Here is a 27,913-nt window from a genome sequence, read left to right as displayed (position 1 = left end):
CCCCCAGAAAACACACATACAGTTATTATATAAAGCAGAAAGATTTATTAGTAGTCATGGTGTGGGGTCGGAGGTCCTGGTCCCTCGTCACATTCAGTTCTTCCAGCGAATTTGCTGTAATCAGAAAAAGACAGAAATGAGACAGGTGGAGACGAGATGCAGTCTAGTGCGAGAGGCTGCCCATCCCCCAAATCCAGTAAGTAATGGTGCATTGGATGCTCTTTTACCCATAATGGCCCTGGTTTACCCATAATGCACAAGTCCTGTATATATCACTTGCCATACAGCAGCAGATGTAACTGCTGTATCCAGGATCACTATGGGACACAGTATGTTATCAGGAAAGGCACATAAAGACCTCAGAGGTCATACATAGAATGCATGCGGCTGTCACCAGCACAGTGCTATAGATAAGGATAGCAGAATTTACACAGGAGCAGAACTTGGCACCAGCTGCTCGGAGGAGTCTGGCGGAATAAGATCGTACAATGCACCCATCCAGAAACAAGGGGACGGACATTAGATTAGAGGAATTGGGAAGGCAGATAAATCTGGCAGATGGTAGCTGTGTGGAGGATCACGGGAGCACACAACCTCTGCCGAAGGACTTTAACCTGACACCTCTGAGTCGCTGAAGATTCATTCTGTAACTTAATAAAATGCACTTTTCCCAGTGTAATGGTGCCCACACACGCACCGATTTCAGTGCTATGCGTTTTTGGCTGTACAATGGTTCTTTACAATTTTTCTGCCAGAATTAAGCATGACCCGATGTGATGGTTATTTTGCTGTCTGCGATGCGATGCTGTGCGATTTAAGCACATTTTTTCACTGGCTTTTTCTGACCTTTATTTTGTTCGAGTTCACGTTTTAAACCTGCAATATTTGTATGTAATTATTTCCCCAAAAAAAAAAAAAAAACGTCGTATAGCATCGGCTCGTATGCCTGTATAATGCTGAGCCCGATGCTATGCGATAATGTCCAAAAAAGTACCTGCTGCACATACTTTTTTGGACATCTAAAATCGGCCCCCGGGAACGCGCATAGCACAGCATCGCGTCGCACACGCCACACGAATACACCCCGATAATTGTACGCACGATGCGTTTTGTACTTTAAAAGTACAAAACGCGTTCTAAAATCGATGCGTGTGTGGGCTGCATTACACAAAGCTTCATGTGCACATGTAATTAATGTAATACAGGCAGTGCTGGTGTTCCCCCAGTCTCCGGACACATGTGATACAGGCTGTCCCAGCATTCTCCCACTCTCAGGACACGTGTAATACAGACAGTCCCTGCATCCCCTCACTCTCACGACAAGTGTAATATAGACAGTCCCGGCATCCCCTCTCTCTCAAGACACGTGTAATACAGACAGTCCCGGTGTCCCCTCACTCTCAGGACACGTGTGATACAGACAGTCCCGGCGTCCCCTCACTCTCAGGACACGTGTATTACAGACAGACCCGGCGTCTCCTCACTCAGGACACATGTAATACAGACAGTCCCGGCGTCCCCTCACTCTCAGGACACATGTAATACAGACAGTCCCAGCGTCTTCTCACTCTCAGGACACGTGTAATACAGACAGTCCCGGCGTCCCCTCACTCTCAGGACACGTGTAATACAGACAGTCCCGGTGTCCCCTCACTCTCAGGACATGTGTAATACAGACAGTCCCGGCGTCCCCTCACTCTCAGGACACGTGTAATACAGACAGTCTCGGAGTCCCCTCACTCTCAGGACACATGTAATACAGACAGACAGTCTCGGAGTCCCCTCACTCTCAGGACACATGTAATACAGACAGTCCCGCCGTCCCCTCACTCTCACGACAAGTGTAATACAGACAGTCCCGGTGTCCCCTCACTCTCAGGACACGTGTATTACAGACAGTCCTGGTGTCCCCTCACTCTCAGGACAGGTGTCGTACAGACAGTCCCAGCATCTCCTCACTCTCCAGACATGTGTAATACAGACAGTCCCGGTATCCCCACTCAGGACACATGTAATACAGACAGTCCCGGCGTCCCCTCGCTCTCAGGACACGTGTATTACAGACAGTCCCGGCATCCCCACTTAGGACACGTGAATGTGATATTTATCCCACTGCCTCGCGTTCAGAGAAGTACGTGTATGAACCGAAGCATTATTCAGGAGATCTATTGGGTGTCTCTGCTGCTTGTATGTGCTGGTAGAGATACAGGTGACAGTTATGTGTGTATACCCTAGGCCTGGGGTAGCCAACCCTAGTCCTCGAGAGCTACCAACAGTGCATGTTTTGCAGGTCTCCTCACAGAATCACAAGTGAGCTAATTAGCTCCATCTGTGTATCTCTTAAAATGTGTCAGTGATTAATGAGTGCAGCTGTGCAGCAGCTAGGTTGTCTGGAAAATGTGAACTGTTGGTAGCTCTCGAGGGCTAGGGTTGGCTACCACTGCCCTAGGCTCTGCCAATAACATAGGGTGTGGAACTCACTGTGTTGCTGAGAATGGCGTCTATCTTCTCATCCTCTGGGGACCCCCGATCCACTTTACAGTGATAAGCCATCAGCTGCTGGCGCTCCTTCAGGTCTCTGTATGTCTGTCAGGGAGAGAGGGGAGAGAATTCGCTGCAGCGACACCTTATTTCCTATGACCATATCTGTAGCGCCATCACTGTATGGTATATTCTATCTGCCGAGGGCACACCCAAAGTAGTGTATCCATGTGTGTTATGTACGATCTGGCTGTGGACAGTAGGGATTATGCCTGGAGTGGGACTATAGTGATGTGTGGCTTCAGCATAGGAGTAGTATGTCATACACACAGGCCCCGATTCACATTCACTTGGATTTCAGCCCCGCTCTGATGTTTGGGGGTCTGCACAAGCACGTATTTCAGCATGTGCAGACCCCGGCAAAGAATGGCTTCAGAGAGTAACACACTCAGCATTTTATGGGCGTTGCCATGCTATTGCGGGCATGACGGACAGGCGGGGGGCGGGCAGCTAACATCATTGGATGTCAGCCTCCCGCCCACTTCCACCTGAACGTGCACGCATATGTAAGGGTGCCTCAGAGCACCTTTATGAGGTGAAGTACCACCACTGACCACTAGAGGCTGTGCAACGGTCCAAATGACTCCTTTGTGTGCTAAAAGATGTCATAACAGAAAATTGTTGGGGTGGAAAGTTTGTGGGCTAAAAACTGTCACAGCTCAAAGTGAAAGTAGAAACTGTCACAGCCCAAATGGTAAGTACATTGCAGAAGCCGGCATTTGGATGGGCTTTTAACTAGTAACATTATATATAAACGCTCACATCTATCACCACGTCGTGACACTTGTACTTTGTCCCCAGGAGTATTCTGCTCTCTGCATCTTCCACCAGCCGGATGTAATCCTGCAGGACCTGGATGGAGAGAAGATCAGGCATTGGAGCTAAGGGACAATGATTCTGTTGCACGTGTTCCTCCGCAGCTCAGATCACTTGCATAGCCGTCATGAGCACAGTCCCCCGACTCACTTGTGCAGGGGCTCCATTCTTGTGCAGAATCTCCACCACACGATGAAAGCCGACAGGTGCCCTCTTCTTGGTGTACCCCAGCCAGTTCTGAGGAGATGGACAAATCACAATCTGCGAATCATGGAGACTCCTCGCCCATAGTAGCATGCATTGGTACTTTCTGGCCCCATGTGACACCCCCCCCATGCCTGGCTGTGTCCCCACAAATATCAATCAGCTTTATTGCTTTGCTTATTCACGCTGACAAATGCAGAGACTCCTGTGCTCTAACCTACAATCCTGCAGATGTTCCCTGACCACATGTCCTGCACAGAAACCGCATAACTGCATCCCGTATGTGACCTCCTCCCATGTTTCCTGTGCTCTCACAATGAAGAGTCTACCCTAATCCTACTGAAGGTCCTGTCTGGGTACAGAGATGTCACCAGACCTTGGTGGTGAAGAGCGCGTCCACGTCACTCCATGCTCGCAGCTTTGCCCGCGCTGCCAGTGCTGTGATTATGTAGAGCTTCTCTGGGATCTGTCGTGGAGAAAAACACTTCTGTTAAGATCTTACACCACGCACGCACAAACACACACATGCACAAACACACACATGCACAAACACACAGCCCTCACCTTGAAGGTTTTGCGGAGGTTGGCCGGGCTGCTGAATGTGCCCTGTGGAGAGACAGAGAGGGCTGTGAAAAATGAACCGACCACAGAACAAGAACGAGACCGGCAGCGCCCGCTCACCTCGCCTTCTGTGTAGTGGTAAATACAGGCGTAGAACAGAGTGGTGACCAGCGGCATGAAGAGCAGGGACGCTTTCCGGGGGTGTTTGCGGAACTGTTCCTGCCCAGAAGCCTCCAGGCGCTTATCACTGGCCTACAATGGATCAGACAGAACACGTGAACTGGCTGCTGTACACACGGGATCCAACAGTGAATAGGTCGACATGATAATGCTCAACACTGCATATGGTCGGGATTTGGATGATAGGTCAACACTGACTAAAGGTCAACATGCACAATGTCAACACTGACAAAAGACTGACACAAGATAAAAGGTCAACATGAATGTCACCATTTTTTTATGTTTTGGACTTTTTCAAAATATTCCATACATGTGGACTCCCTTACGTCATCCTTTTAGTGCGTCTACTATTTTCATGTCGTAATTTTTCTTTTATGTTTAGCATGTTGACCTTTTCCACGTGGACCTTGTACATGTTGACCTTTTCTGGGGAGCCAGCCGGGTTGGTGGGCAGGGGCAAACGCATGCTGCACAGAGCCACACTGGCTCTGTGCAGCTGCTTGGCCTGCGCAGCGTGACCTCTGTACTAGTCACGCTGCGCAGGGATGTACTGCCGGGGAAGGGAGAAGCCGGGCAGTGTCTGAGCACACGCTCAGACGCTGGCCGGCATTAGACTGCGCATGCGCAGTCTAATCCCGAAATCCCGGGATTGAAATCCCGGCGTTTTAGGGGCCAAATCCCGGGATCCCGCCGATCCCGGGATTGGCCACCCTACACACAACCCAACATACAACCACAGGAACACACATGTATCTACACGGGAAGGAGACCAGATACACACAGCCCATCATACAACCACAGGAACACACATGTATCTAAATGGGATGGAGACCAGATACACACAGCCCAACATACAACCACAGGCATACACACATGTATCTACACGGGATGGTGGTCAGATACACACAGCCCAACATACAGCCACAGGAACACACATGTATCTACACGGGATGGAGACCAGATACACACAGCCCAACATACAACCACAGGAACACACATGTATCTACACGGGAAGGAGACCAGATACACACAGCCCAACATACAACCACAGGAACACACATGTATCTACACAGGATGGAGGCCAGATACACACAGCCCATCATACAACCACATTAACACACATGTATCTAAATGGAATGAAGGCCAGATACACATAGCCCAACATACAACCACAGGCACACACATGTATCGACACAGGATGGAGGCCACACACACACAGCCCTTCATACAACCACAGGAACACACATGTATCTACACAGGATGGAGGCCGGGGCATGCAGAGTCTCAGGGACAGGGCCTAGTTCTCACCTCAATGATGATCTGCCTCTCCAGCAATGTGTAGTGGTCCTGCACAAGCGACGCATCCTCTGGGGAGAATGGAAGGCTGGGAGGAGAACAGGAAGAACAGCGGGTTAGGGGACAGCACTAGTGTACACTCAACTACAATGTAACTGTAGCATACACCGAACAAAGTAACTGTAGCGTACACCCAACAACAAAGTAACTGTAGCGTACACCCAACAACAAAGTAACTGTAGCGTACACCCAACAACAATGTAACTGTAGCGTACACCCAACAACAATGTAACTGTAGCGTACACCCAACAACAATGTAACTGTAGCGTACACTCAACTACAATGTAACTGTAGCGTACACCCAACAACAATGTAACTGTAGCGTACACTCAACTACAATGTAACTGTAGCGTATACTCAACAACAATGTAACTGTAGCGTACACCCAACAACAATGTAACTGTAGCGTACACTCAACTACAATGTAACTGTAGCGTACACCCAGATGCAATATAGCCTTAGTTTACCAAAGGATATTTGTATACGGTCTTATACCGATATTGCATTATCGCAGTTTGTTTGCCACTATGTTCTAGAACTGACAGAATCAGGTTGCTATGGGCAACATCACCTCTTTTCATTTTTAGAAACTTTAGTAAATTTTCCCCTTAGTGTCATCATATTCCACAATCCGGCCATTTACAATCACATTTATTACAATCCACATTTTTAGCGCAGATTATTTTGCATCTAAATTCTTGATGAGAGAATGCAAACGAGGCTATCCCTCCGCTTCTCTGTAAAATGCGCATGAGCGGCAGCACGTCAGGGACGCTCTCTGGAGAATGTTTGGTATAGCAGCTAAGAATCTACTACAGTCCAACGCAATCTTCGGTACTTGTGTATTATCTGGGCGCCCGATTTTTTCATCGCATGCCACTACTTAAGGCATGCAATGCGATTTTTCATCGTAAAGACCCGATTCCAACTACGCAAGGAGTTGATTTTATATAGTGTGGCGAGCTCAGCGAGCCCGAAGCGCGGGTTACTTTACATGTATTCTGCATCCCCGCGCGGGGCACGCTGTGCTCACCACGCTTCGGGCTTGGTGGCTCGCTGCGCTCGCCACACTATATAAAATCTACTCCATGCGTAGTTGGATAGTGGGGGTATGAAATCACCCATGGGTGACTATACAATTAAAAATTGGGCGCCCAGATATTACACAAGTACCCAATCTTCAGATGGCATTAGCTGCAGCTGCATTGGGACCCTTTTACCTTTCAGCCTAGACACTTGGAGGCTCGCATAGGTCCGAATTAGGCCCCTCTGTCGATGGTGGGCCACTGCGCATTATTGCTAATGCACATGTGCTGGGCCCGGCTACGAGCTCCTTCTGCAAATTTTTCCTTTGCGACGTGCTCGCAGCCTGACTGACAGGTAGGGGGCGTACCACAAAAACGGTGGGTGCGCCTATAGAAATACAGACATCATACACCCGGAATGGGATCATTCGTCAGACTGCATTTAGGTCTACAGTCATTAGGTCGACCCCACTAGGTCGACTGGCAGGAAGGTCGACCTGACTTAAGGTCGACATGGGCCAAGGTCGACATGACTTAAGGTCGAATTTGCATAAAGGTCGACATGAGGAAGGTCGACTGGTCATAAGGTCGACATGGGTTTTTCACTGTTTTTTTATCCAAATGTCGACACAGTCAACATGGACACAGTTGGCAATGAGAATCGGACCCTCGCATCGCTCGCTATGCTTCGGGCACGGTGCCTCGCTGCGCTCGGCACACTATTTTATTCTCCCACCACGCCCTAGTGGATGGTAGGGCATGAAATACCGCCTGTCGGCACATGTCGGCTCAAAAAACAGTGAAAAACCCATGTCGACCTTATGACCAGTCGACCTTCCTCATGTCGACCTTTATGCAAATCCGACCTTAAGTCATGTCGACCTTGGCCCATGTCGACCTTAAGTCAGGTCGACCTTCCTGCCAGTCGACCTAGTGGGGTCGACCTAATGACTGTAGACCTAAGTTCATTCTAATAGGTGACCGCATCCCCATACACCCACCCTGAGCAGGCAAGGGAACGCAGGCGTTCCCTTGCCTGCTCAGGGTGGGTGCATGACGTCGGTGATCGCCCAGATTTCACGTCCATACAAGAAGCCTCCGAGTTACTCCTGGGTCACACGGCGGCTGTGAGCGCCGGACAGAGGCTTGGGTAAGATTTAAGGAGACCCTTGACTAGGCTGCCATAACACCCTTCTGCCCCTATAGTGATTTAGGGATTCTTAAACCTTTTGTCAATGATCCTATTTTTGCCTATTCCTTTATCTGCTTGTTTACTCCTTATCTATTTTATTTGTGTCTCTGTTGTTTTGTATAGATAAGTCTACTGTTAGGCATTGTTTTGTATAGATACGTCTACTATTAGGCATTGTTTTGTATAGATACGTCTACTATTAGGCATTGTTTTGTATAGATACATCCACTATTAGGCATTGTTTTGTATGGACACGTCTACTATTAGGCATTGTTTTGTATAGATACGTCTACTATTAGGCATTGTTTTGTATGGATACGTCTACTATTAGGCATTGTTTTGTATAGATACGTCTACTATTAGGCATTGTTTTGTATAGATACATCCACTATTAGGCATTGTTTTGTATGGACACGTCTACTATTAGGCATTGTTTTGTATGGACACGTCTACTATTAGGCATTGTTTTGTATGGACACGTCTACTATTAGGCATTGATTTGTATGGACACGTCTACTATTAGGCATTGTTTTGGTATGGATACGTCTACTATTAGGCATTGTTTTGGTATGGATACGTCTACTATTAGGCATTGTTTTGTATGGACACGTCTACTATTAGGCATTGATTTGTATGGACACGTCTACTATTAGGCATTGTTTTGGTATGGATACGTCTACTATTAGGCATTGTTTTGTATGGACACGTCTACTATTAGGCATTGTTTTGTATGGACACGTCCACTATTTGTGCATTGTTTCGTATGGATATGTCTACTATTAGGCATTGTTTTGTATGGATATGTCTACTATTAGGCATTGTTTTGTATGGATATGTCTACTATTAGGCATTGTTTTGTATGGATATGTTCACTATTAGGCATTGTTTTTTATAGATATGTCTAATATTAGGCATTATTTTGTATTTACAATGTTTAATTTGGTACTCATGTAGTATCTGGGCGTCCGATTTAGAAATCGGATCGGATCGCATCGCATCGCATGCGACCAAATCGTATGCGATGCGATGGTCAAGATTTTTCCATAGGATTCAATGTTAAAATGGTCTGAGTCCATTTTAACATAGAATTCAATGGGAAAAAGGGGTCCTTTTCCTTTCCCCACTATCCAAGTGGGCATGGAGTTGGTTATAAACCTGTGGCGAGCGTAGCGAGCCACCGAGCCCGAAGCGTGGCGAGCGTAGCGAGCCCTGCGAGGGGACACAGAATACTTTTTAAGAAATATGCGTCCGCTCGCCACGCTTCGGGCTCGGTGGCTCGCTGCGCTCGCCAAGCTATATAAAATCAACTCTATGCCCACTTGGATAGTGGGGAAATGAACAGGACCTTCTTAACATTGAATCCTATGCAAAATCGCATCGAATCGCATCGCATCTGATTGTATGCCTTAAGGTAAGGCATACAATCACAAAATCGGACGCCCAGATACTACATAAGTACCTTTAATTTTACACTAAGAGGAGGGGTCGAGAATGCTATAAGAGGAGGGGCCTAGAATGCTATAAGAGGAGGGGCCTAGAATGCTATAAGAGGAGGGGCCTAGAATGCTATAGGAGGAGGGGCCTAGAATGCTATAAGAGGAGGGGCCTAGAATGCTATAAAGGAGGGGCCTAGAATGCTATAAGAGGAGGGGCCTAGAATGCTATAAGAGGAGGGGCCTAGAATGCTATAAGAGGAGGGGCCTACATTTATATAAGAGGAGGGGTGTAGAATAATATAGGAGGTGGGGCCTAGAATGCTATAAGAGGAGGGGTGTAGAATAATATAAGAGGAGGGGCCTAGATTTATATAAGAGGAGGGGCCTTTTCAGTCTCCCCTGCATCTTTGACCATTTTATCTCGTTCTAGATGCCCACACCTGTACACATCTCTGTATATCAGTATGGTTAGAGTTTTCCCAGGGACCAGTCACTGACCTGAGACACTTAGTCTTCAGAAAGTCTCTCCGCTCCTCTGCGCCCGGAATATTGAGATGTTCTCTGTATTTACATAGCTGAGGAAATACACCCATAGGTTGTGTCATTAGGAGGCACTGAACATAAAGGCTGGTAACCCCACCACACGTGGATACTCACAGCTAGCTCCTCGGACCACTCCAGGAACCTGAAAGATTGCATGTCCATCAGTAACCGGGGGTCAGAGAATGTTACACAGAGGCAGCAATAATGACACCTGGTGCACAGCAAGTGTTGTAACCCTGGGTGACGTGTGATTACCTGTCCATCAGTAACCGGAAGTCAGGGAATGTTACACAGAGGCAGCTATAATGACATTTGGCACGCAGCAACTTCTGTAACCCTGGGTGACGTGTGCGATTATCAGTACATCAGATTCCATAACTGGGCCCAAGAGTTTGGGTGTCAGCTATTCCTAAACTGAACACATATTACTAATCTCTTCCTCCAGATTCACTAATAACCCCCAACAGCACCTGTACCTCCGGCTGCACCTAGCACTCCATGCTCTCCAACTGGAAGAACCTACCACTAAGGTGTCTCCATCCACCCTCTACCTGCAGAACCGTGTTCTCTCCATCACCCCAACCCTGCAGAACCGTTATCTCTGCCATTCACCCCAAGCTCTGCAAAACCGTGTTCTCTCCCCAACACCCAAAAATCCTGCATAACCATGTTCTCCCTCCATCACCCCGTACCCCGAAGAACAGTATTCCCTCCCCTCATCCTCCTGCATCCACAGCTTCTTCCTCCATACACTACACCCTGCCTCCAACCCTACCGAACAGAATTGTGCATCTCACCTGAGCAGGTCCATTAGCAGCTGCTGTTCCATTGTCTCTTTCAAGAAATTAATAAAATGCCTTAAAGCAACTTGTCTGTGCTTCAGCTCCCGGAACAGGATCTCTGGGGAACATAAATGGGGCAGATGTTACATGGGACATGCAGCAGCCAGGATGAGGCTCTGGTCACGCAGTAGCACAGATGTTACAGAGGACATGCTTAAGCCCGGACGGGGGTTTGTGCCCCATGTGACGGTGTTCTGTATGAGTTTAGTGAGGGGCTTTCTTATAGGATTTGCTGTGTTTTCGCCTGTCCTGCTTGTGGCGCGGAGTAGCGATGTATGGGCGTATCCTATTGCAAAGCGCAATGGAATATGCTGCACTATATAAGAAACTATTAATAAATAATAATAAATATATGATGTGCTCCTGACCACAGGGAGGAGGCTGCAGCTGGCGCCTTCTAGTGGCCAGGTTACCCGAAAACATATTGTCCAATATATGTAGTATTATATCCAGTATCTCACTAGCCTGGCAATCTCCTTACTATACTCACTACTCACCCGAGTGCAAAGTCTTCTTCAGGAATATTAACACCTGCCAATAAAACATAAGACATGAAGGAGGAATCGGTGCCCAGGATGCACATCATGTCCCATACAGCGTGTCACGTACAGGAACACACATTATAATTGGTGCTGTAACCCATAGCAGCGACAGAAATATAGGGTGGGTACCCGATGGTCGGGCAAAATGCCCTTCGACCCGGACCAGCGGGGGATTGGCCGTACACACTAGCCAGTGTAATGTAAGATGGAATGACATGTGTGCCATTTTTTTTCACACTGCACTGGGCAAGATCCGATGACTTCTGGTTGGCCGCGCAGCACGGACGATCAGAAGATGTTGCATGCGACAGACGGGAGCACGCAATTATCCTGTCCAGGAGTGGCCAAACCAGTCCCCGAGATCAACCAACACTTCATGTTTACAATGCCACCTGTGTATCTGTAGGCTGTGTCTGTTAGGACTGAATGCACCACAGTTTTACAAATGTGACAGTAATGACTGCACCTGTGCACCAGCTAGGAGGTGCGGTAACATGACCATTAGTAATGACTACACCTGCGCACCAGCTAGTAACTGCCCTCTCATCCCCACCCTCTGACCTATCCTACTGGCCAGACATTTGGGGCCAAATGTAATAGGGTGTGATAATCAGAAAGTGAGAGATTTTAGGAGTTTTCCCGGTACTTATGTAATATCTGGGCTCCCGGTTTTCTTATGAGACCGTGTCCCCTCGCCACGCTTCGGGCACGGTGGCTCGCTGCGCTCGCCACACTATATAAAATCAATTCCATGCGTAGTTGGATAGTGGTGGTATGAAAAAATGGGGTGCATTTAACATGGGAGTCCAGATAATACATAAGTACCGTTTTCCCATATTTTTTGAAGCGGCAATTATTTCCACTGCAAAACCAGATTGATTTTGCCAAGTAAATGGAAAAAATCTCCCAAAATCTGTCACTTTTTGATTCTCACACCGTATTACATTTGGACCTTGACGTGACAGAATGATGGCAGGAGGGCGAGAAGCAACCGCTGGCACACTTACCGCTGTGATCACATTGCCATCATGGAGTTGGACGGCTTCATCCAATAGATTCAGTTTATCCTTTAGTGAGCGGAACCTCTCCAGAGAGCAGATCTACTGACAGACACACTCTGGTTACAACTAGAAAGAAAATATTCATCCGAAGGTAAAGATTACAGGCGCTCGTGGAGTGGGGTGGTGAGCCGGCTGCTCACACTTTGGGAAGGTCAGTTCCAAAAAATTAAATGTAGAGAAAAAAAGAGAGTGGTGGTGGAGCTCTGAATATACTGCAAATGCAGTTTACAGATTAAGTGATGATTGATCAATTGGGTATCACATATAAAAAAGATTTATCTAATCTAACATACAGTACAGTTAGCTATTAATAAATGCATATTATATGAAAGTTAAAAATACATTAAAAATAATAATAAAAAAGATGCACTTGTGACTCATAATAAGTATATTTCCCATTGTCCTTCAAATATTTCACAAAATTAAGTGCATTTTTTATTATTTTTAATGTATTCTTAATTTGCTTACAATATGCATTTATGAATAGGTAACTGTATGTTAGATTAAATAAATATTTTTTATATGTGATACCCAATTGAGCAATCATCACTTAATCTTTAAACTGCATTTGCAGTATATTCAGCGCTCCACCACCCCTCTTTTTTACATTCTGGTTACAAGTCTTCACCAGTACGCTTACTGAGAGAAACGATCCTAGTTACAAGTCATCACCGGAACACTTACTGAGAGAAACGCTCTAGTTACAAGTTATCACCGGAACACTTACTGAGAGACACCCTCTGGTTAAAAGTCATCACCGGAACACTTACTGAGAGAAACGCTCTAGTTACAAGTTATCACCGGAACACTTACTGAGAGACACCCTCTGGTTAAAAGTCATCACCGGAACACTTACTGACAGACATGCTCTGGTTACATGTTATCACCAGAACGCTTACTGACACGCTCTGGTTACATGTTATCACCAGAACGCTTACTGACACGCTCTGGTTACATGTTATCACCAGAACGCTTACTGACACGCTCTGGTTACATGTTATCACCAGAACGCTTACTGACACACTCTGGTTACATGTTATCACCAGAATGCTTACTGACACGCTCTGGTTACATGTTATCACCAGAACGCTTACTGACACGCTCTGGTTACATGTTATCACCAGAATGCTTACTGAGAGACACGTTCTAAAAGTCATCATTGTAATGAAAGAGATGCCAAAGCGGTGATACCTTTGTGCCATTACACCCACGGTGAGGGAGCGGGGGATCAGTACAGACAGCACTTAGCATATAATAACATATAAAGCATGCACCCATTCCATTACCCCAGGGGACAAACCTACCTTTCCCTTCTGCATCCGCCGCACACATTGCTCAGGGTTCCAGTCTCCATTGTAATCCTGTATTATAATAACAAGCTTTAACTGGGTGCACACACACAACTCCAGGCTAGTGCCCTTATTTCTCTACCCCAGACCAGTGTCTCTCTACCTCCTTCCTACCACCCTATCCCTGTCCCATCATCCCCAAACCAGGGTCACTCTACCTCCTTCCTACCACCCTACTCCGTCCTATCATCCCAGACCAGTGTCACTCTACCTCCTTTCTACCACCCTATCCCTGTCCCAGAATCCCCAGACCAGTGTCTCTCTACCTCCTTCCTACCACCCTACTCCGTCCCATCATCCCAGATCAGTGTCACTCTACCTACCTCCTACTACCCTATCCCTGTCCCATCATCCCCACACCAGTGTCACTCTACCTCCTTCCTACCACCCTATCCCTGTTCCATCATCCCCACACCAGTGTCTCTCTACCTCCTTCCTACCACCCTATCCCTGTCCCATCATCCCCACACCAGTGTCTCTCTACCTCCTTCCTACCACCCTATCCCATCATCCCCACACCAGTGTCTCTCTACCTCCTTCCTACCACCCTATCCCTGTCCCATCATCCCCACACCAGTGTCACTCTACCTCCTTCCTACCACCCTACCACGTCCCATCATTCCAGACCAGTGTCACTCTACCTCTTTCCTACCACCCTATCCCTGTCCCATCATCCCACACCAGTGTCTCTCTACCTCCTTCCTACCACCCTATCCCATCATCCCCACACCAGTGTCTCTCTACCTCCTTCCTACCACCCTATCCCTGTCCCATCATCCCCACACCAGTGTCACTCTACCTCCTTCCTACCACCCTACTCCGTCCCATCATCCCAGACCAGTGTCACTCTACCTCCTTTCTACCACCCTATCCCTGTCCCAGAATCCCCAGACCAGTGTCTCTCTACCTCCTTCCTGTCCCAGAATCCCCAGACCAGTGTCTCTCTACCTCCTTCCTACCACCCTATCCCTGTCCCATCATCCCCACACCAGTGTCACTCTACCTCCTTCCTACCACCCTATCCCTGTCCCAGCATCCCCAGACCAGTGCCTCTTCCCCTTCCCAGCCTGCTGGGTCTCCCCCTCCTCACTCCCTACTCCAGTCCCATCATTCACCAGGCCAGTGCATTGCATCTTTCTCTACTGTGTTTCCTAATCCTTGCTGGATTCCTTTATATTTAGTACCTGATATTCCGACTTGGGTTTTCGCAGCTCCGGAGCAAAATGTTTACTGTTTGTGTCTAATAAAACTGAGGAAAGAAATAAAAAAAATTAAAAAAGGGTCAGCAATCTCTGCAGCACAAGTAATGTACACAATGACATGTAATACGTCATCCTGATTATACCGTCTGAGAGGGACTGGAAGCTCCCCGGCCTGGGCCTTCCTGCAAGGGACAAATGACAAGAGTCAACAGGGACCCGAATACAATACAGGGGAGCGGCACAACATATACAATGACGGGAATTTTTACTAACCTTTGAAAAAGCTGCTTAGTATGTGTGAAGATCCCGGCTTGGGGAACAGATAGGAGGAAGTGGAAGTGTCTGAATGTGATTTTATGGGAGCTCTGGACTCTGGCCCCAGGCTATTTGAGGACTCTTTAATGGACCATGATATACCTATAAGAGGAAAACACAAGAGATGCAGTTCATGCAGGTATAACGTGCCATCAGTAATAGCGGTGTATGCTGTATTACACACAGGGGAGAATAGTGGTTATACTCCGGGGCCTTCATAAACAGCTCTACTCACTGTACACCAGCGATCTGAGCCTTTATATACCAGCCCCAGCTCACTCCTGAGTTACGCCAGCCAGACCTCATTATTCACCCTGCCAACATGCACACATGGGGATGGGAATCGAAAGAAAGAAAGAAAGAAAGAAAGAAAGAAAGAGAGAGAGAGAGAGAGAGAGAGAGAGAGAGAGAGAGAGAGAGAGAGAGAGAGACATGCACACGCACAGAGCCATGCACACACGCACGCACGCACACACACACAGACAGAGCCACGCACATGCACACACAGAGGAAAACATGTGCTACTCACTGCCCACAAGTTCCCCGTTACATGTAAACTTCTCCCAGTCTTCATCGTCATCATCCGCATAGACCTTCAGGCTGTTCACTGCCCGCTTGGATTCCTTCAGCTGGAATACAACAGTAATCAGTAAGAGGCCAGAAATCACAGGGAGAGACTCTGGGGTGTACAATGGGCATAGACTATGTACCTACTGAATGTATTTAGTCACATATGCTGAGCGTACACATCATAAGAGCATACAGCTATGTCCTCAGACAGCGATCATTTTAGCGCAATATGGCATTTGGATTAATGGTATTTAGGATGACCTTTACTTGCAATTAGTATATATTAGCAGATAAACCATAACAATGCATGGCACAGATCACTCATAGGATGACCTGTCTTTTGTCTTTATACACAGACTGAAGAGAAGTGTTTACGGGCATGTCTGTATGCTCCTCCTTTACCACACCAAGTGCAAAACATGCACATATTTGCCGTTCTCCCTGTCCTGCATTTGTATGAACACATACAAGGTCAGGGTTAGGATGCCAGAAACAGGGTGAAGGTCAGGGTAAGGATGCCAGAAAGGGTGCATAGGTCAGGGATAGTACGTCGGATGGGGCAAATGTCAGAGTGAGGATGTTAGAAAGGGTGCAGAGGTCAGGGTAAGAACACCAAAAAGGGTGCAGAGGGCAGGTTTATGACATCAGAAAGGGTGCATAGGTCAGTGTAAGAAGATCACTGGTCTGGGGATGCTGGGACAGGTAGAAGAGGTCAGAGTTAAGCCGCAGGAATGGTGACATGAGATCAAATTAAAGGAAAGAGATGGGATAGTCACTGTATGTCTACAGGTCAAAGGGCATGGATAGGCAGCAGGAAATGGGGCAGACATCAGGATTAAATTGCCAGAAAGGGGGCCACTAAAAAAGGGGGCAGAGTTTAGAGCACCAGAAAGGGTGCAGAGTTCAGAGTTAGGATGCTGGAAAAGGTTCACAGGTCAGACAACAGAAAGGGGTGCAGAGGTCACTTGTATACAGGAAAGGGGGCAGAGGTCAGAGTTAGGTAGGGTGACCAACTCATCCCTTTAATCCGGGACACATATTAATTACACAGGTTCTGTGGCTGGCTTTCACCTGGTTTTAAACTGCCACAGAACCTGTGTAATTAATATGTGTCCCGTAATAAAGGGATGAGTTGGTCACCCTAGAGTTAGGTGACCCAACTTCTGGCTAATTAGGCAGACTTGGGTATTTTGCAGACAGGAAACTCTGGGTGCCCTTATACTAGCCCTAAGACAGCTTTCTGAAAATGATTCAAAAGTTTCCTTTTTGTCTAATAATTGCCCCAGTTAACTGCTGGGCAACTGCTCACATACTCACGTGTGCGAATGTAACCACAATAACAGTACCTGAGACAGACCATCCTCATCATCATCATCAAAGGTGTAAGCCTTGCACTTGGACCCCAGCCAGTAATCTTCTTCATCTCCCTTGAGTCTGGACATCGGACTTGGTTACCACAAACCAAACGAGACAGCAATCACTCCGGGACCAACCAAAGGAAGGAAGAGAGTCACTTCTGGGGCACTGCGAGAGATCGCATCACTGCTAGGAGCATACAATGAGACTTCAAGAATTTAGGGTACACTCTCCATTGAATGACAACACCCAGAAGTGAATATACCCCCACAACGAGGAAGCCAACACATAGCAAAGAGACAATAAACCCCTATACTCATATTTATATCATAAGCAATATATGATAATGAGACAGGCAGAGGAAAAAAAGGCAGCATGAGATAGTTGAGGTAGGTGACCGGAAACGACAGGCAGGTGACGGGATGAGACAGCTCAGTGCAGGAGTGACAGGCAGTTCACAGGATGAGACAGCTCATAGTAGCAGGAGACACAGGAAGATGATAAGATGAGACAGCCCAGTGCTGAAGAGAGACAGACAGGTTACAGGTAGAGACATCTCAGTGCTGGAGAAAATGGGAGATGACAGGATCAGACAGCTCAGTACTAGAGTGACAGACAGGTGACAGCTCAGTGCTGGAGAGACAAACAGATGACAGGATGATACAACTCAGTGCTGGAGAGAGAGAGGCAGATGACAGGAAGAGACAGCTCCGTGCTGGAGAGACACAAGCAGATGACAATATCAGACAGCCCAGTGCTGGAGAGACAAGCAGGAGACCAGTCATACCCCGGTTTTCCCCATATCTCGTTACTTATCCCTACAGTACAGTATCTAAACCCCGTTCATACCTCTCCCAGTGATGAGGACAGTATTTACAGAGCGGCACGCTGCATTCTGTGATTCGTAGTTTATACACAGCTGCAAACCACAGAGCTATACTTAGCGGGAACTACAACTCCCAGCATGCACCAGACAGCGGTTCTTCCTACTACACTGTTATCCAGCGTGCCAGAGCGTGGCAACGTTTTACGTCATCACGCAGTGAATGCTGCGCTTGCTAATTTGAGGTGGTCTTATGATGGTCTTCCTAATTCCTATAGCCTTATGTGCACATGAAGATACAAATTAATCATTTTGAAATGTTCATTTATTATTTTTAATTGAAATAATATTTTATTCCATGATTAAATTGCAAGGGAGTGAAGAAAAGGGGGTTACACCTTTTGGGTTTAAAATAATTTAGCAGGTCCTCTCAGGTGCAGAGTGGTGGTCGACAGATCCAGAATCCTCACAACAAATGAAAGGGGTTTGAAGAAACTCAGGGAACCCGAGGTGTGCTCCCAACACCCAGTGTAGTGTCCTAAATCGTGCATGGGGGCATACCATATATAGGTTATACTACTATAACTAGGCATACTGTGATAAATGGAAATGTGAGGTGCAACCAATCCCCTTTCCTAAAATACCATGTCCCCTCTTTTCAATGCTCGCCTTTATGTCCCCATACACTGGGTGATGTATCTAACATTTGGGCTCTTTTCCTGTGATTACAGCAAGCAGAGGAGAAGAGCCCAAATTGCAGGTACCTCACAGTGCGCCCGATGCAATGAGCGATCCCGTGTGCATCACAACAGAACCTCTGTGTAGCCCCTGCTGCGAGATTGCTTCTGAGCTGGACAGGTTCGGCTCGGATTGCATGCGATATATCGCATGCAAAAGGACCACATGCGATGTATCGCATGTGATCCTGCCTACCCGGAAAGTCCTGGATGGCTCAAGGAGAAAAGTCACCGCCATGTATGGGGCCTTTAAACACACTCTGTCCCTATTCAGAATTTTGGGTCACCAAATGTCAAGTTAAGAATGAAGCACACATCAGCTCCTCCCATAAGCGTTCATACAGCCAGTGAGTTGCCTCTTATGGTTCCACCTCCATCTCAGTCTGCCATCCGCCTGTATTTGTGCACTTTGTAGGTAATGTAAGGGGTGGTAAAGGGCTACTAGTATCGCCAGCACAGCAACTAGGGGGATGCTGTCAATTTACCTACAATCAAAATACCGACAACCATTGGCTGACATCAAAATACCGACAACCATTGGCTGACATCAAAATACCGACAAGGTCAAAATACAGACATTTTACTATTTCATACTTTACCATCCCAGTGGACATGGAGGGCGAATACAATAGTGTGCTGAGCACAGCGAGGCACCGTGCCCGAAGCATGGCGAGCGTAGCGAGGGGACGCTGTACTACGTTTGACTGTCCATGTCGCACCGACATGTGCCGGCAGACGGAATTTCTTGCCCTACCATCCACTAGGGCATGGAGGAAGTAGTGTGCCGATGCATCGCGAGCGCAGCGAACCATGCGAGGGGACGTGGTACACTCATACGGGTTTTATGTCGACCTATGTCAACATACAGACCAACAAAATACGAATAACTTGTGTATACCTTTTGATATATATGTCGGTATTTTGACCTTGTCGGTATTTTAAATGTCGGTATTTTGACCGTCAGTATGTCATACCGAATCCCAGCTAGGGGAGAGGGAATGCCAGCAGCCCTACAGCAGCTAGGGGAGGCCCGCACAGCAGCTAGGGGAGAGGAGGTGGCAACACATCAGCTAGGGGAGAAGGGGCACCAGCACAGCAGCTAGGGGAGAGGAGGTGGCAGCACAGCAGCTAGGGGAGAGGAGGTGGCAGCACATCAGCTAGGGGAGAAGGGGCACCAGCACAGCATCTAGAGGTGAGAGCAGATGCTAGCCCTACAGCAGCTGGAACTGCCAATAACAAAGGGACTGATAACCAAGGATGTTGCTAAACAGTAGGTGACCGGCATCCATCTGCACCAAAGCCACAGCTGCTTATGGAAAGCCAACACCTGTGCGAGAATGAGTAGGGCCCAGGTGTGCTGCCACAAGCGCTTCTCATCCTTTAGCACAATGGTTCTCAACCTCGGTCCTTAGGACCCACCAACAGTGCACATTTTCCAGGTCACCTGGCAGGTGCACAGGTGCACTCATTATTCACTGACACATTTTAAAAGATCCATAGGTGGGGCTGATTACTTCACTTGTGATTCTGTGTGGAAACCTGGAAAACGTGAACTGTTGGGGGGTCCCGAGGACCGAGGTTGAGAACCGCTGCTTTAGCACACCGAGCCATTCCTTACTGATGTTTCATGAATTGTAGAGCATTTGGTACATTGTATAACCTTCAAAGTAATGGAAACCCCTGAAGAAGTTGTGTCGCTGAAATGCGTTTATAACTCACTGGGTGCCGGACGGCTCCCCGACAGTCGGGATTCCGACAGTCATTACTCCGACGTCGGAATCCCCACTGCTCCCTCGTGGGGGTCCACAACCCCCATAGAGGGAGAATAAAATAGCTCGCCACCGTGCCTGCAGCGTGGCGAGCGCAGCGAGCCCGCAAGGGGCTTCATTGCGCTCCCCACGCTGTGCAGTCGCGATTCTGACGTCTCACTAATGACTGTCGGAATCCCGACTGTCGGCTATTTATACCACACCCAACTCACTTTGGTGCAGCAACTGGAAAATCAGGTCCCTAAATTCTCTTTAGGCAAATGTGGATGTAAAACAGCTGCCAAGTCACACACGCTCTATACTGTGCATTCCTCCCAACTTTCAGTGGTGCCTCAGCAGGACCTTTGCGCACGGCGCAGCAGAATTTTTGGGGCGTGGCCTCGTGGTAAGGGGGTGAGGCCTTCAAATTGTGTGAGGCTAGCCTCCCTTTTGCCGCCGCTGCCACTCTGCCTGTGGGGAATAGACTCGCCACTGCCCAGTGGGTGGCAGCAGATACTCCCAACTGTCCCCCCTACTGCGGGAACGCGGCACAGTTGGGAGGGATGCTGTGTAATAGTGCTATGATGTTATCACACTGTGCGCCTACAAAAGCTTTATTATTATTCATGGTATTAGGACAAAGGTTCTCAATCTCGGTCCTTAGGACCCCACACACATACTTGCCTACCTGACCCTCTCCATGAGGGAGAAAATGGTCTGTTCCTGGACTTCCCTGGTAATGTAGAATTGCTATCACCTGTGTGGAGCTAGGTAATTAAAAAAGAAAGGCGTTTCATCACAGGTGATGGCAATCAGACATTGCGAGGGAAGTCCAGGAACAGAGCATTTTCTCCCTCATGGAGAGGGTCAGGTAGGCAAGTATGCCCATACAGTGCATGTTTTGAAGGTCTCACAATACCACAAGTGATATTATTTGCTCCACCTGTGGATCTTTTAAAATGTGTCAATGAGTAATGAATGCACCCGTGCACCTGCTGGGTGACCTGGAAAACGAGAACTATATGGGGTCCTGACTCCTGAGGAGTCGGACCGAGATTGAGAACCCCTGTATTAGGAAAACGGCATTACCACAACAAAGATGGCTGCCGGGAGCTCAGTGTCAGCCCGGCGCTAGAGGGCAGAACATTTAGGAACTTGTGCCACAGGCGGAGGAGTCGGTGTCTGGATTCTGGAGGAATCTTCCGGGCGTCTCATGAAAAATGGCGGCGATGGAGGTTGGCGCTCTAGCGGTAGCAGCGCCGGAAGGGGCAGAGCCTGCGGGGGAGGGCTCTGCCGGCTTTCCAGGCTTTTCTAGTAACTTCCATAGGACATAAGAGAGGCGGCAGCAGCCGGCGGGAGGAAAGACACGGTGCGGGCACGGAACGGGCGAGAAGGGCCGGGGTGACAGGCAGACATGGCCAAGTGGGGAGAAGGGGATCCTCGCTGGATTGTGGAGCAGAGAGCGGATGCCACCAACGTTAACAACTGGCACTGGTCAGTGTTATACCTGTGTGTATTTGGTTGGGATAGCTAGGTGCTTAGATTATGGATAAGGGATTCGAGATGGGGGAGAGAGTGGCGGATGACATGTGAGGGCTGCTGGTGTGGATGGAGCATGAGGGGTACTGAGGTGGGTGGGGAGGGTTGGTGTGTGAGGGGTACTGGGGTGGGACACATTGTGTGTGCAATGTGAGGGGTGGTGGCCTGGTGGGGAAATGTAGTGCGCAAAATAAGGGGTGCTGGATTCTGGGGGGGGGGGGGGTGGATTATGCAATGTGAGAGGTGCTCGGTTGGGGATGGAGTGTGTGAAGTGGGGATTTTTGGGTGCTAACCAGCATATAAGGTGCTGGGTTTGGTGTCGGTTCAGAGGTTACACATGTTAGAGCAGCCAGTATCACTATTCACAGCTATTGCAGCCAGTTCGGTCCCCTGTCAAGGTTTAGTGGCACCAATAATGATGCAGGTGCTTATTGCCTCTGTTCGCTGTTCTTACTATGGACTTGTATTACTACATCCCCTACTACATACAGGGAAGCGGTAACTGTAGCACATAGTTGATCCACCTGCCTTGGTGTAACTGTAGGGACTGGTTTGTGTCCCAGCTAGACCTGCAGTGTCCTCTGCCAGCTGTCTGCATCGTGTGTCACGTTAGACAGAAATAGATCAGTGATGCGCGGGGAGGGTTCCAGACCCTGGTACATCAGCGTTGTATCCGTACATAGAGGGTCATATTCCCCAGATTCTAGCACTAAGAACTTTCCCTGTGTCCATGGCAGCCGGTTCCTGTAACTAGATGTGAAGACCCGCAGTGACGTTCCAGATCCGTAACCTAATCTCCTTTCTGTGACTTTGTTCTTAGTTTCCTTTTTATGACCGATGTGGCAGTGGCCCATCGCAACCAATCAGTTGCTCTGTATAATTTTATATTGTGCAGATTATAGATGTTACTTCAGTATCCACTTCTCCCGAATCACTGTTTCCTGCATCTTCCCCTCTATACCTAGTGTAAGGACTGGATAGGCTTTTGCCATAGACTTGCATGGTATCATATGGGGCACCTAGTCATGTGGGCTGCAGAATGAAAACAACACCCCCCCCCCCCCCCTAGAATTGTAATAATGGATCTGTAAATTCTGTGTTGTGTATGTTCTGTCTCATCCATTCTTTATGTTCTTCTTTTTATTACTAGAACTTCTAATAATCTTTGTTTCCAGCTCTTTGTATGATAAAGTAACAATACACAATAGCCAGAACTGTTCTATCTCATCCCAGGACTGAGAGGGATGCCACAGGCTGGTCCACGGATAAGCTGAAAACGCTGTTTATGGAGGCGTCTGTGTCAGGGGAGGAGGGTACCTGCGAGGTGACGGAAGTTAGTAAGCTGGACGGCGAGGCATCCATCAATAACCGCAAAGGGAAACTCATCTTTTTCTATGAGTGGGTCATCAAGCTGAACTGGACGGGTAAGTGTCCTCCAAAGCTGGTGGTCTGGTACCGTTCTATGCTGAGTAACAATGACCTACCCTCAGAGAACTTGAGCTAGTGTTTGTGACAATAGCTTATCGATTTAAAAGATGCTCTTAGATGTCATTAGTTCTTGGTGACAGATTAGGCTCTATTATCAGTGATGTCACTGATTTCTAGTGACTGGATAGGCTGCCTTCCAAATGATGTGATGGTACGGATTGACTATATTCACGATGAGGTCACTGAGTCCTAGTGAATTAGGCTGCATTATCTTTAATTACTGGTTCACCTATTTCTGTACTTGTTTGATAGTTGCGTCTGGTGTGATTGTCTCCTTGTCATTCAGGACAGTCACCAACAGGCGTGAAGTACAAAGGATATGTGGATATTCCAAACCTTTCAGATGAGAATGACCCTAGTGAGGTGGAGGTAAGTTCAAAACCTGGATGTACATTTATGCTCTTAGCGTGTTACTGGTGCTGATAGAAATAGCAGACTAGTGCCATCTTTTCTCTAGATCAGAGTCTCTCTTGCCAAGGATGAGCCAGACACCAACCTGCTAGAGCTGATGAGGAAGAAGGGGGTGCAGCGGCTTCGTGAGGCTGTGGCGCAGTACATCTCCACCCTGAAGACAGGTACGTGCTCTGAAACGTATTAGCCAAGCTCAATCTTAACAAGTGTTTGGATTAGGCTCCTGTCTGATCAAGTCCCTATGGGTTGGTTCCAAAGCCAGGTATTGTAGAGGGATTCTCTGTAGGTTGCTGTTATTGGGGCTATAATTGTTCAGTATTTAAAATAAAGTGAGACTTAAACCTTTAAGCTGGCGCGGACTCTTCTCAGTGAAATAACGGTTGGCTGATGGTTGCTTAAGATCTGTGCAGCGAGATTTCTGGTCATGGAGACCCCAGTGACGCTCTATTATGCTGAATAAGTTTACTTCTGACTCTGGTGTTAGGATCAGCTGTTATATCCCCTTGAGTGGTGTGTTTTCCTGGCGCTGGACAAACCTGCCATGGCAGGTTTGTTCTGCCCCAGAAATACTCACTCACCACTGAATGGGCTGCCAGCTTTTCGTCTGCTGATCACATATGACTGCCCAAGCCACCCCGAACAGCTGTTTGGGCTCCTGGACTCCTGATTGGCTTCGGACTTCCCCCGAGCTGCCCCGAGTGGGGCAGGGTCAGCGCAGTGGAGCCCCAGCGATTGCATTCCAGATCGTCGGAGCTCCATGGGGTGGGGGGGGGTGTGGATTGTGGGTGCCTGGAAATTTTCTGGCAGAGGCCGCTCTTGCAGTGCACGTGTTCCAGAGTCTAGTCCTTTCTTCCCCCAAACACCTGCTTTCCCACATACACCGCCTGTCGCCCAGTATCTGACGTTGTGTACTGGTCTCTGGCGATTTACATTTCTTCCTCCCCTTTGCAGAATTCACACAAGGTATGATCCTACCAACAGCAAACGGCGAGTCTCACGTGGACCTCCCCGACCCAAAGCCAAAAGTTTCCCTGCAAGAGGTCTGTTAGAATTCAGATTTTTTTTATTTCATTTTATTTAGGTGAGATCTCTGCCATTAACTGATCATGCTCTTTATCCTCCTCCAGACCCAAAACAACAAGTCTGTAACCTGTCAAAACACTGGTGTTAAAATCCCCACCTGTAAGGTGACCATGAAAGAGACGTTTATGACATCACCGGAGGAGCTGTACCGGGTTCTGACCCAACAGGAGGTGAGATAACCATGGGCAACACTAATCACATTAACACTGCCATGTGTTACTTGGGGATGCAGTCAAAATCCCGAATGAGTCATAATACCGACGGATAAAATCCCGACATTTAAAATCCCGACAAGGTAAAAATACCGACAGATAGAATGTACAGGTGAAACTGTCAACATGACTTTGGGTCGACAGGTCGACGTGGGTTTTTCACTGTTTTTTGACCCGACATGTGCCGACAGGCGGTATTTCATGCCCTACCATCCACTAGGGCGTCTTGGGAGAATAAAATAGTGTGCCGAGCGATGCGAGGGGCAGCGGTTCACCACCAACTGTGTCGACATTCAGGTAAAAAAAAAACAGTGAAAAAACCCATGTCAACCCAAATTTGTGTTGACAGTTTCACCTGCACATTCTATGCGTCGGTATTTTGACCATGTCGGGATTTTAAATTTTGGGATTTTGACCGTCTGGATTTCATACCGAATCCGTTACTTGTGGTGCCCTGGTGTTATGGTCCTGAGATAGTATCACAGCCGTCCTGTCACATTATAGTGTCAGGTGCTGTGTGTTCCTTGTGGTGCCCTGGTCCTGAAGTAGTATCACAGCTGCTGTCATATTATAGTGTGTGAGGTGCTGTGTGTTACTTGTGGTGTCCTAGTGTTATGGTGCCTGAGTGGATGTGTGCGTATGAGGGGTCATGGTCCTACTGTCACAATTATCAAACATAGGCTGATAACCAAATAACCGTTGGTGTGGGGTGGTTGGCTTTGCCACCATACTGTACATGTAAATGTAGTGTTCTTATTTTACCACTAGAGGGCAACATAATTTAGTAGTAAAAATCCTGGTACTTGTATATTATCCCGGCGCCTTCCTACGCTACGTTTTTCAGCGTAGGCTAAGCTACGTTGTCAGCGTAGCCCAACTGCTGCCTAGCGTAGTCAGAAGCGTCCCTGCGGCAGCCCTGTATAGTCAGCGTAGTGTTCCAGTCAGGCAGCGTAGTCACCGTACTGTCCCCGTGAGCTGCAGCTCTGTCCCTGGCAAGCCTAGTGAGCGCCTCCCACACAGTGCTTTGGGCTTGCTGTTCCCGCCACACTTTATAAAATCAACTCCATGCCGCCGTGGATAGTGGGGGTATGAACTGGTTGGGAGGACGCCTACCGCGGGGCTCGACTTGCTTCGGGCTGGCATGGATAGTGGGAGAGTTTCAGGTGGTGAGACAATGCTGACTGACTACGCTAACTACGTAAGCTCCGGCTAGCCGCAAACATATTGACTATGCTGGCTTCGGGAACACGACGCTGATACTGACGGGCGCTAACTGTGTGTGCTGCAGGAGCACGACACTGATACTGACAGGGACGGTCATTATGCTGGCCGCGGGAACACTATGCGGATTCTGACAGGGACACCACACTGATTACATAACGGGCGTCGTGATAATACACAAGTACATTTTTTTTAGCTGCTTTCAGCTCAAAGCTGCCCATAGTGTGTGAACCAGCAGTAAACGCTGATGAGCGCCCTTATATAATCACCAGCTGAATGGACTGCTTTCCATAGCGTCCTGCTATGGAAAGCTGCCCCCTTTGAAAATTGCTCTGTGTATGCACCGTGAGCGAGCAGTGAGCTCTCCCTTCCTCTAATTTCTGATCTTTCTCCTCTCTGAAGCTGGTACAAGGATTCACTCACTCACCTGCGACCTTGGTGGCAGAGAAAGGTGGCAAATTCCAGCTGCTAGGAGGGAATGTGTCGGGGGAGTTTGTGGAGCTGGTAAGGAGTAGATGAGAACTTCTGTTATTGGATGCTGCCGGGCAGCAGTACCCCGTGTTATACTGACTGTGCTCATTGTCTGTGCAGGAATCTGAAAAACGTATTGTTATGTCCTGGAGGTTCAAGACGTGGCCAGCAGGTAAGAAAGCCCCTGATCTGTAGTGTGATTTACATTTAGTTTCACATATGGTCTCTTCTCATCACGCTCCCTTTTCACTAGTTTGCAGCCAGAAACCTGAAGCAATTTTAGTTTTTTTGTGTTAATAAAGTTATTGGGGAGTGGGGGAGGAGGGAGACGACACTAGGTAGCCATGTTTGGCTTAGGTTGAGGCTATTCAGTCCATATCGGGTGAGGACCGGGATCACATTAGGCCCAGGCTCATGAGCTCCTCGTTCCCTCTGCAGGACATCATGCTACCATCACACTGACCCTGACAGACAAAGGGGGGGAGACAGAGATGCGGATGGAGGCTCGGGGGGTTCCCAAGAGCGAAGAGCAGCATACAAAGGATGGCTGGAAGCGATACTACTTTGATGGCATTAAGCAGACGTTTGGATATGGGGCCATGCTCTTATAATACTGTCTGAGGGTGTGGGTATTTTTTTTTTAACCAGTGTATAAATAAGAAAATATTGTCATGTGGACTGAACCATGTATTTAATGTATTGTGGGGGAGGGGGGGGGGGGTGATGTGTTTTGCACTGAAAGACATTTCTCAGGCGTCTGCGGCTGGACTTGTGGCGTAATGTACAGTATATTGTTGGAGCAATAAATGTCTTTTCAATCAGCTGTGTCCTGCTGCTCTGTGTGGGAGAGCGATGTGGAGGCACCTGAGCAATTATTTATCCCTCTGATGTCGCCACTAACACATGTACAGGATCATTAGCCTTGGTCTAGAAAACAAAGTCTTCTACAGCGGACGCATGAGATTCTCTCATCAGCCAAAAGTACTTTGTGGCCTTTCTGTCATCTAGAACAGTGGTCGGTCCTCAACCACAACTATTCCCTGCTTCCATTATTCACTCCCCTCTTAACATTCATGAGCTTTTTATTTA

General features: G+C 47.9%; 2 protein-coding genes across 7 annotated transcripts; one reads left to right on the top strand and one right to left on the bottom strand.

Moving 5' to 3' along the window:
• Window positions 1–22: 22 nt before the first annotated feature.
• On the bottom strand, window positions 23–21,890 carry VIPAS39 (VPS33B interacting protein, apical-basolateral polarity regulator, spe-39 homolog). 6 transcript variants are annotated; one of them, XM_083166952.1, is made up of 20 exons: window positions 21,489–21,890; window positions 17,082–17,280; window positions 15,695–15,794; window positions 15,124–15,267; window positions 14,994–15,032; window positions 14,833–14,897; window positions 13,604–13,660; window positions 12,246–12,338; window positions 11,194–11,227; window positions 10,652–10,754; window positions 9,969–9,996; window positions 9,810–9,886; window positions 5,611–5,686; window positions 4,243–4,374; window positions 4,126–4,167; window positions 3,938–4,027; window positions 3,508–3,594; window positions 3,304–3,393; window positions 2,482–2,586; window positions 23–114 (listed from the first exon to the last, which is right to left on the bottom strand). In XM_083166952.1, exons 2-20 carry the CDS (start codon window positions 17,175–17,177, stop codon window positions 94–96), a joined length of 1,479 nt encoding a protein of 492 aa, XP_083023078.1. In that variant the 5' UTR covers window positions 17,178–17,280; window positions 21,489–21,890; the 3' UTR covers window positions 23–93. The 6 variants fall into 6 exon arrangements, with proteins under 6 accessions (XP_083023078.1, XP_083023081.1, XP_083023077.1 ...); XM_083166955.1 differs by having other exon boundaries at window positions 17,082–17,277; XM_083166951.1 differs by lacking the exon at window positions 21,489–21,890 and adding an exon at window positions 17,941–18,075.
• On the top strand, window positions 21,673–27,645 carry AHSA1 (activator of HSP90 ATPase activity 1). The gene is made up of 9 exons (XM_083166960.1): window positions 21,673–21,893; window positions 23,172–23,362; window positions 23,713–23,795; window positions 23,884–24,001; window positions 24,789–24,877; window positions 24,965–25,090; window positions 26,756–26,857; window positions 26,945–26,996; window positions 27,263–27,645. Exons 1-9 carry the CDS (start codon window positions 21,814–21,816, stop codon window positions 27,433–27,435), a joined length of 1,014 nt encoding a protein of 337 aa, XP_083023086.1. The 5' UTR covers window positions 21,673–21,813; the 3' UTR covers window positions 27,436–27,645.
• Window positions 27,646–27,913: the final 268 nt, after the last annotated feature.

This window comes from Crinia signifera, chromosome 12 (assembly GCF_055691185.1).
Source record: "Crinia signifera chromosome 12, ASM5569118v1, whole genome shotgun sequence".
Taxonomy (NCBI): domain Eukaryota; kingdom Metazoa; phylum Chordata; class Amphibia; order Anura; family Myobatrachidae; genus Crinia; species Crinia signifera.
This window is presented reverse-complemented; position numbering and strand designations above follow the sequence as displayed.